At 46.8% G+C, this 10319-nt stretch overlaps 2 protein-coding genes across 2 annotated transcripts; one reads left to right on the top strand and one right to left on the bottom strand.

The window, feature by feature from the left end:
• Window positions 1–271: 271 nt before the first annotated feature.
• Window positions 272–1119, top strand: LOC143354859 (3-hydroxyacyl-CoA dehydrogenase type-2). The gene is made up of 2 exons (XM_076789235.1): window positions 272–497; window positions 920–1119. Exons 1-2 carry the CDS (start codon window positions 272–274, stop codon window positions 1117–1119), a joined length of 426 nt encoding a protein of 141 aa, XP_076645350.1.
• A 2209-nt stretch (window positions 1120–3328) lies between these two features.
• Window positions 3329–6333, bottom strand: LOC143355223 (uncharacterized). Its single transcript, XM_076789855.1, has 3 exons — window positions 6180–6333; window positions 5329–5800; window positions 3329–4647 (listed from the first exon to the last, which is right to left on the bottom strand). The coding sequence occupies exons 1-3, from the start codon at window positions 6261–6263 to the stop codon at window positions 3410–3412; spliced, it is 1794 nt and encodes a 597-aa protein (XP_076645970.1). The 5' UTR covers window positions 6264–6333; the 3' UTR covers window positions 3329–3409.
• Window positions 6334–10319: the final 3986 nt, after the last annotated feature.

Below are 10319 nucleotides of genomic sequence, written 5' to 3'. Positions count from 1 at the left end.
TTCAGTGACTAAGGGGGAGATTTTGCGAAGTTTCTCTTAAGAAAAATTGATTTATGGGACCGTTTCGTAGGTGAGGGTGGAGAAGGACGTAATGGAGAGCATAAAGTGTGTAAAAGAGAAATTCGGCGGGGTGAACGTACTGGTGAATTCGGCGGGGGTGGTCGGCGTGCACCCCGTGTACAATTTCAAGAAGAAACGACCACATTCCATGGACTCGTACAGGTGCATGTTCGATACGAACGTGTGGGGCGTTTTCAACGTGACCCGGCTAATGGCCCCTCTGATGGCAGAAAATAAACCGGATGCGCATAAACAGAGGGGTGTCGTTATCAATCTCTCGAGCGCGTTGGCGAACGAAGCGCCACCGGAATTTGTCGTTTACGGTGGCACGAAGGCTGCGGTCTCCGGCATGACAATGCCTTTGGCCAGAGGGCTCGCGCAAAAAGGAATACGAGTCGTCGGCATATGCCCCGGATTCATAGACAGCCCCATGACGGGTAAGACCATAGATTCTTAGTCCTCCAACCCCATCGACGTCCCATTTCTCTCCCGAGACTCGACGATACGAACTGCGTTCTTAAATTAAAATTTTTCGTAGCTGTTCTGCTCAGCTTCCTGCATTCGCAGGATGCTGAAATAGTTAAGACAATTTACTCGTGTGAAATTTAAGGGAATTTAGGACAGGCACAGAAATTCTTTTAATACTAGAACTACCGAGCCCCAAAGGAGACTGATGGATATTTATTTATAATAATAAGCATACCAAAAAAATTCTATAACTTCACGAATTGGAAAAAAAATCGCAAATCCATCATCTTGACGGGTTCGGTGGTTCTAGTGATAATTTTGTCTCTTTCTGTGGTTCAAGACTTCGAAATACGCCTCAACTAATTAAATAAGATCACCTTCTCTTCTCCAGCTTCACAAAAACCCGAAGCCAAGAAACGTCACACCCCAATGATGCTGACTCCCAGACGCTACGGCAGTTGCGAAGAGGTCGCGCACGTGATTCAAGCGTGCATCGAAAATCCTTTAATCAATGGAACCAACATCCGCGTCGATATGGGATACAGATACAATCAGACAGACGACGGTCAAAAAGAGGATGCGAAATGTTAAACGATTTTGTTAAACTTATTGCGTTAAGCGTGTTTTCAGGCAAATGTGACTGGCACGATCGATGCGCAGTGAAACAAATGCCGAACGTGTTAATTCCTGTATCATAAAATGCACCTGGTTTCCGTTCAAGAAATGACTGCTTGGTTGAGTTGCCACGATTGTACAAAAATCCTCAATCTGTTAGGAAATACGGGGCGACGAAAAATTTTTGATCGATGGGCCAACCCTTTGCGTTCAAGTGGCGACTCTGAGGTGCCACTAAAAATTGCTACATCGTTATTCAAAATATTTTTCACATTATTAACCTCTTAAGTGACCAGCCCGTGACAGTTACGGGCTGCCGTGACGCGTGCAGACGAATATTTAATACGAATATTATAAAAAATGTACTAAATACCATTCATATATTTTGGACACAATGTTTTGCTTGTTTTTTACTTTTCAAAATGAGCTATTATTTACCTATAATATCGACTTTTTGAACCACTTTCATGATTTTCGGCGGATCCCTTAAGGGGTTAAATGAAATGAAGAAAATTATATAGGGTTTAGATATTCTAGGAGGGAAGAAACGTTTGCGTTTCGCGTTAAAATAGTTCCGAGCGCCAAGGGTTGATATGCGGGATAAGCAGCAACCTGCGCGAAGATGAATTTGTTTTTCTTCGATGGAACTGTTAAACGGGGCATCCTGAGCAGGTGAATGGGGGAGGGGGGCTGAACTGTCCGAGTCGCTGCCAGTCACTCCTAACAATCTGTTCCTGGGCGTGATAAAATTGTCACCTTGCGTGCATAAAACATGAGGATATTCGTGGAGGCGGGGAACGCGGTTCTCGTGTACCGCAAATCTACACGCGGAAATATGAAAGAAGCTCTCGACTATACGTAGTTCTCGCGTGGGCGTCGATGCCAATGCCTGTAGGGTTGTCGATGGAGGCTCGGTAGGTGTTGGAGAGAGGTGAGAAAGGGATAGGGAGAGAGAGAGAGAGAGGGAGGAGAAAGAAACGAAGGCGAGAGGAGAAGGAGAGGAGAGGCAACCGAGAGAAAACGAATGGTGCGGGAAAGGAAAGGGTCGCTCGAGCGCATATTTCCACCTTGCCGCCTCCATCGTGAGCGTTAAAATACATTTTCCAAGGAAGTGTCGTCACGGGAGGGCCTCCAGCTGCTGGTCGTGATATTCTACATGCGTAATGCTCACGCGGATATTTCCATACATAAATTTCATCCGGGAGAAAGTAGGTGGCGGCGCGGTGCGGTTGCACGTCCTCGCTGATGATGCCGTCTTCAGGACGTGCTCGAGAATCCGCTGGCTGATCGCGCGTCGAGCAACGCTTACGTCCGCTATCGTTCCTGTCGTTACGCGAGCCGTGTAAAAATGTTTCCCGGAAAACTTCCCGCTATCTAATATTCATCGATACCGACCGGCAAACGCGAACCGATTCCCCGCTGGCTCGCAGAACCGTCCGGGCAGTCGTTCTCACAGCACAGCTTGTCTACCGAGGCCAAGTTCACGCAAACTATGAAATACGTGGCACTGTGACATAAGCACATACGTTTCGCTAAGCTCTGAACGAGAGGTGGATCGGCACAACACGGGGCCGAACTTATTCCTCCATTTTGTTCTATAAACAAGTGAAAGAAAATCGTACGCCAATTTTTAAGATGTCGTTGCAAAGGCAGGCTTCAATCTTTCAATCTATGGTAGATTCATTCTCCAGGGGAATTTTTTAACATTTTGTCAAGAAAAAACATATCTTCAGTTTCCCATTCACCAAAAAACAAAAAAAATTTTCAGGCAAAAGTAGCCAATGGCTTGCGACAGTAGAGTCTCCAGGATTTGAAATGACATCATGTTTGTTGCTGTACGATTGCTTTTTACGATATGACAACAGTTTACACATTGGGAATTTTATGAAAATTGGAAATGTAGTGTGCCAATACTTTTTGGAGCGACTGTAAGTGATCTTTTACGTACTCTTTCATCTACCTTGATTTACTTACAAGAAGCTAATTCTTGCAGAATTGGGTAAGCCCTTTGCATTCGACTAGGGATGGAAAAGGGAGAAGGATTCTTCAGCGATACAACACATTTCAATGATTTTGCAGAGTATTTATGCTTTAAAATTTACTTACAAGACGCTAATACTGACATAGGTATCAACTGGGGATGGAAAGGAAAGTGGGATTCTTCAGCAATCCAACACAACCACAATTATCATCTGAAAGCTTCTATATTTTCTATAATATACACGTTACAAGCCTATTTTGCTCTGGTTCGTCACAAGTTTCCGATTCAATTGAGGAGGGCGCGCACTCCATCAGCAACGGCCTCAGACATCGTATACAGCAGGCTGCTGACAACGCTTCCGGCAATGGCCACAGCTTCCTTGAACAAAGCGGCAGCCACAGGAGGAATAATAAGAGCGCTCTCGCCCACAAAGAAGTACACCTGTATGATGATGTTAACCAGGGATGCAATGGCTTCAGCTGGTTTCACGCTGTGGACAGCGGCACTGAGAGCAATTTGGATAGCGTCCTCGATGGTAGATGCTCCAGCGGCGATAGTGTGGATGACGAGGTTCCTGGCACGCCTGGTGACAGCAGCTAATCCTGGCAGGGCAGGTAGTTCGTTGAGAGGAGTCAGGTCCGATATCCTGGGGATGGGTTTGACGATCTGTTTGAAGTCAACGGAGGCCAGAGCTTTTCTCAAGTTGCGTACTCGGCTGGCGTCGAGCAGTTCGTCGTAGCTGATGCTGCCGGAGATGTTCACTTCGACTTCCCTCGCTATCCTTAGATGGGCTTGGATGACTGGAGCAGGTATTGGTATTGGTGAGGATTCACCTGAGTCACTTTGCGATGATTGGTCCGACGAAGTTGATCTGGGTCCTTCCGAAGGAGTTGGTCTAGGTTCTTCCGGAGAAGTTGGTCGGCCTGGAGGAGTTGGTCTGGGTCTTTCCGAAGAAGTTACTATAGGTCCTTCCGAAGGAGTTGGTCTGGGTCCTTCCGGAGAAGTTGGTCGGCCCGGAGGAGTTGGTCTGGGTCTTTCCGAAGGAGTTGGTCTAGGTCCTTCCGAAGGAGTTGGTCTGGGTCGCTGAGAAGATGGTCGGGCCGGAGGAGTTGGTCTGGGTCGTTCAGACGATGGTCGGCCCGGAGGAGTTGGTCTGGGTCGTTGAGACGATGGTCGGCCTGGAGGAGTTGGTCTGGGTCTTTCCGAAGAAGTTGGTCTAGGTCCTTCCGAAGGAGTTGGTCTGGGTCGCTGAGAAGATGGTCGGCCCGGAGGAGTTGGTCTGGGTCGTTCAGACGATGGTCGGCCCGGAGGAGTTGGTCTGGGTCGTTGAGACGATGGTCGGCCTGGAGGAGTTGGTCTGGGTCTTTCCGAAGAAGTTGGCCTGGGTCGATGAGTAGAAGTTGGTCTGGGACGATGCGTCGAAGGTGGTGTGGGTCGATGCGGCGGAGTTGGTCTGGGTCGATGCGTCGAAGTTGGTCTGGGTCGATGCGTTGGTCGTGGACGATGCTCCGACGATTGTTCACCTGGGCACGTTGTGTTCGGTTTATAAATTTGCGAGGTTGGTTAGCTCACCGAGAAAGAGCCACCGGGTCTGCCAGGTCCTGAGCTGGTTCTAAAAGGTGCAGACGAGCTGGGGAGGTGCGTGTGCCAATAAGAAAGGTGGTGCTAGGTCTTTGCTGGATGAAGGGTACGGCAGCTAGAACTGGGACGATTCGTAGGTCTGCTAGACGATGGCCCAGGCGAGCTTGAACTTTCGTGAATCGTAGGTCCGCGGGACGAAGGAGCAGTTGAGGTAGAGGTAGGACGCTTCGTGGGACTTTCGAACCAAGAGCTAGGTCTTGGACAACTGGAGGGACAAACAGAGACCGAAGTGGATCCATTTAATGGACGTCTCATGGGTCTACGAAACCTGCTGGCTGTAGAGGGGGCAGCGGAAGTCGTACTCGTACTGCCGAGTTTGGATGGATAGAACACCAAGCAGAATAAGCTGTAGGCTCAGTATCCAACGACGAAAATTTTGTAGACGGAGTATCGTAGAAGCTGTGCTTATGGGATCAAAAACCGCTGAAGCTGTGCAAGAAGGATGCTGAAGAAGTTAACGGGAATGTTCTAGGACTATCACAGATTCGGGCATAATTAAAAAGACTTGATGGAGGCAATGCCAGTCATTTATGCACCTTGTTTCTTGGGTCGTGACGACTGACCTGATAGCTGATTTTGAGTCTTCTTGATCCATTGTTCGACATCACTGGCGATTGTTTGGATCAATTGTAATTTCAATTTTTCGGGTTCCAACAAGAGACTGCCGATGTTCCTAGCCACCTTTTCGATGTCACGAGCAACGCTCCGTGTCAGGTCCACGGCCAGTTCAGGGACGGTTGGGTCGCCCAGTTTCAAATTTTCTGGGTTGAGAACTTCGCCCACGAAATTACTGATTTCTTTGTTCAGAGTATTGAACAGTGATGCGCCGACTTTGAGCGGCAGCAGCGCTGCCGATCCGAGTCCTCCTCCGACGTTCAAAACATCGTTGACCAGTCGTTCTGCCAATTCGGTTGCAATTTGCGGAGTACCTTGGCCTTCTTCGGAAGAAGAACCACTGCTAGAGCTAGAAGAATCGTCTGCTTTCTGGTTGATCCCCGGAACTTTGTCCAAAATCGAGGAACCTGCATCGAGTGCCTATGAAAACAAGAATTCGTTTAGTAAATGTCATTATCCCAGTCCAAGCGCTTTCCTCAACTAACTATGCTTTCATTTTATTGGTCGTTTAGCAAACCTATACTTGTGTTACGTTATAGTTCAAGATGGGGAGTCTAAGAAAATTGTGTACAGCTTAACGCACAGTTTACTAGCTTTGGATATGGTTAATAAATGGAGAAAGGTACTAATTGAATTCTAGATCCACCAATATCGATGGTGCAGTTCCTGCTCGCTCAATCCCAAACGAGAGTGGTAATTTGAAAGTACCAATTGAAATATTAATATTAATATTAATTTGGGAGTAATTGGTAATTGCACAGCGAAGAAAAAAGCAGAAGAACCGTTAGAGAAGGCTCACCGATTGTGGAGAAAGTATTGATGGGATCTGCAGAGCGCACGTGGCGCCAGCAAAAGCGAGAAGACACAATACTGTCAGACGCATCTTGATTCCGCTTCTGTCGCTGCTTCTACTGCTCTCCTACACCGAATTCGCTGGTATTTATACAGGGATAGTGAATGGTGCGCGATCCATTTACTAAAAACTAATGATAAGACGAATAATGAACTAGCAGCTGCGTTAAGCAATTAACGGCAAACAATGACACGGGTATAACAAATGATTTCCGTAAGCTTACCGACTTCCGTAATTTATTCTCACATTGGGAATGTTCGGTTATCAATATACGCGCAAACTATTATGCGGCTTACAGTAGTCTTTGCTGTAACACGTAATCGACACCCGACGCGTTACACACGTGCCAGGAATAATGAGTGCAGCCTGATACACAGTCTGTCATCAATTTTCGTCAAACTCGTTCGCTCGACGCAAACCTCTTAATCTGATACAGAATAGAGGTTACAAGACTTAATCAATTTTTATTCGGCACGGTACAATTGTTAAATCCTGTACTGGATATCAGTTCAAGTATACACAATTTTTACTGTTCCAGTTCTGGATGAATATTGGAAAGATAGAATTTATTTCCATAGAAAAATTAATAATCACTCAATCTTAAAGAGATCAGGAAAGCAAACGAAGTTTCACATCACAACGTTTCATCTATAAAAATTTCAGATGCTAAATTAAATATCTGCTAGACCCATCGCTGGACCTTAACCAAATCAGAAGGTCACCGAGGCTGCCACACAAAATTTTATGTACGAGTGGAACAACGGGGAATATTCGTCTCTTAAAAATGCTAAAAAAATTACCAGAGGTACCACACACCTCGGGACACTAATTAGAAGAACGGGGCTCGTGCAACTCTCGCAGCAATCTGATAGATTTTCCGGAGGGAAAGGGGTCGCACGAATTGGATAGATTCCAGCGGATAAGTCTCGGGGCATCGGTTCGCGGTCCCTGTGTCGTTTCATTCATTTCGGATCGCGGCTCTCTTTCATCGTGCCGAAGATCTGAGGAATAGTTGTGAGTTCGGCGGGGTAGTGGTGGTGAGGTGAGGGGGGTGATCGTTCGTTCCGCTCGAGATTGCGCGAGACAACGGGGCCCGCGGGGACAACAGAATCCTCGAGCGAGCGGAAACGCAGCGGAAAGATTCTGTCCTGGAATTTTCTTCCCGCGGGACGCACGCACTGCGCGACCCATCTAGAGGAACTTTGTTCGAATCGTTGGACGGGCGAAAGTTGATCGTTGCGTAACCGTCAAGGAATACCCGGCATCGTTTACGAATCGGTGGACCGCTGACAGGAAAACTTTTCGAAGCCGGGATGCCACGTGCTCACTTCCTCGTGGAAATTCCACGATCCTCCGAAGATTCCGCGTCTACATCGCTCTTACTCCCTGCTGGAGAATTCCGGTACAACTTCCGGCAGGAATTTCAATTGGGAGTCGTGCCGTATTCGCGATATTCCCGGGATTAAGCGGATGAAAAATCGCCGCGTTTCCCGGGATCAGATTTCAATTAATCTGGAGCGATCTTTGTTGCCTCGTTAGCGGGAGCGTGCGTAATGCACGCGGTGCAGTAAGTGACGCAGCTGTTGGAATCGCTTTTCACCGCTCTTCCATGCAAAGGGGATGCTAACGCACAAAAGTATGGGTTCATCCGTCTCTCGCAACTCTTACACAGCTTTCCCCTTTCTCTATTCTAGATGGTATTCCTTGTCAGGAATGATGTATCGATACGGCTGGAACTACCGAGTACACGCCTGCAACAATGAGTCTTCGCGTGGGCTGTAAATGAGTGCAATTTATGCGTCCGTCGCTCATCCTATCACGTTACACGTACAATCTGATCGAATCTCTAAACTATTAGCTCATTCGTCACAGTGAAACTCTAGAATTTTATTACGGAAATTTCTCTATTATTCTTGTACACGGATCTAGCAAATGTATGATAGTCGATAGTTCTGGGACCACATAAATTATAAAACGATTTATCAAAATTTTTAAACTCTGATTTGCCCTAGTCCACAGCAAATCCGGATGAATTTAATTATGCGGAGCTAGATGATTATGTAGAATATTTCTAAAGGAAGACACCGGATTGCCATCAATAGTTTCGCATTTGAAGCCCCGTGATTTTGTTCGGCGTCTAATTTTGGTGGCGTCATCTCGCACGAGGAAAGGTGAGGTCGGTCGGACGTGTTCCTCTTAAAAACTACAATTCCCTTGGCGGATCTGTCAGCAGCAGCCGAGCATCTTCGCAGTGCCAAATAATATGTACAGAACAAGCGCCGTGGGACGCATAATCAGGGTCGGGCACGTGTGCCGTATTCGTGGAAGAAGGGATAGAGAAATGGGGAGAGACAGAGAGAAAGAGAGAGAACGAGAAAGAAAACGCGACGAGAAAGAAAACATATCTCAATCGTCGAGAGGCCTCGGGGATAATGCACACGTGTTCGCCCGACGCCCACACCCTTTTCAGGGGACGTCTCTTGCGACGCGGGGCGTCCCGACGACAATCGATGCCCGTCCCGTTCGGTATTTAATACGTTCTCGTCTGTCATCGACGGATTTGATAACGCATCAGGGCCGCCTTACACGGCCGAGGAAAAAAGGAAACGGGGAAGATGGGGCGCAGGGGTTTTCTCGCGACAAGAAAAGGGTTCGCGCGTAGAAGGATGCCTTTTGATTTATGTAGTCGCGTCTGCGAAACGACGCCGAGCATCAATCATTGCTATGGAAGCGTCGACGGGGCGGGCCATCCAGCAGCCATATGCGAATCAAGGGAGGACTCGAATCGACAGCTCCGATGAATCCGCCAAAAAACAGCCCCAATGTGTCTTATCCCTTTCACGTCTTCCTCTCGCGAGCCTTCGTATCTTCTATTCCAACAAACTCGACTCGCTGTGATTAGTAGACTCCCTCTGGTTCAGCAGAGAGGTCAGAATAAACGTAAATTATTAAAGCGTGTTTAAATACTCTGCGTTACTTCTGAAAAATTCTTTTACACGCTAAAGAAGCTCAGACATTTTTCTAATGAACGCAAATATTCCATGCATTTCTTCCAGTACAGTGGAGGTGCTGGGATAATTGCTATTAGATGATTGAAAAATGTATGGACCACCATTTTCTACAATTCTTGAATTTTTGTCATAAATGCATATAATCCGATGATTACACGTATGTGAATCTTTAGAGTTGTAGTGGGAACTTGAAAATTTCAACAATTAAGAAACTAAAAATCTAAAGATATCAATGTAAAAAAAATATAAAATATAATAAAGGAGAAATGGGAGGATCTAATGCGGAAAAATGTGTTTACTTTCAGTTTCTCCGTCTCTGCGGAGCGGAGATATATAATCAGCAAAGCTGCGAAAATATCTGTGATTTGATTGCGAAATAAAGTTGGCTTAGAGGGAAAAATGGATGTTAAAGATTAGCGGGGCATCGTGTTTGTGGAATTAATCTAGACATCCGAAAGCGATGTTTGCTTGGCTAATTTAGGATGAGAGGCATCAGCGGTGAATTATCTTGTTCAACGATGAGACGGTAAACTTGTCTAAACGATAAGACTATGATATCCATTATCGTGGTATTGGACTTTTATTCTTCTTTTGCGGTGTTCCGACGTTAGGCTCTCCAGACTAGCGCGATTATCGCATCGTTGACGCACGTGCGTGATTGGCAGAAATTCATTTCGCGTGGTTTACATGTCGCGGAAATTGCGTGTCTGCTGCACGTAGAACCCGAGACCCTTTGTTTAGATGGCAACGTTTGTCATCGTGTGCCTCGCGTAGGCGAACCTGTCGTCGTCGTCGTCGTCGGCGGCGTCGGGCGTCGTCGTCGTCGCGACGCAGACGTAAAACTACAACGGGTAGGCCAACTCCCAAGGTCGGGGATATTGGGCACAGATGCAAAGTGTCGAGATTGCTGACAGGTTTGATAATACTCGGGTTTAGCCAACCGGGTACCCGGTTGTCTTCTTAGGAGCCTGCAGGAGAATTAAGTGGCCGAACGTCTGGCAAACCAAACCACACCAACCATTTGTTTAACAGTTGCTTTACAATTGCATGTAAATTTCTGAGCTGCGTTGTTTTG

The sequence above is a fragment of the Halictus rubicundus genome, chromosome 6 (assembly GCF_050948215.1).
Source record: "Halictus rubicundus isolate RS-2024b chromosome 6, iyHalRubi1_principal, whole genome shotgun sequence".
NCBI lineage: Eukaryota > Metazoa > Arthropoda > Insecta > Hymenoptera > Halictidae > Halictus > Halictus rubicundus.
This window is presented reverse-complemented; position numbering and strand designations above follow the sequence as displayed.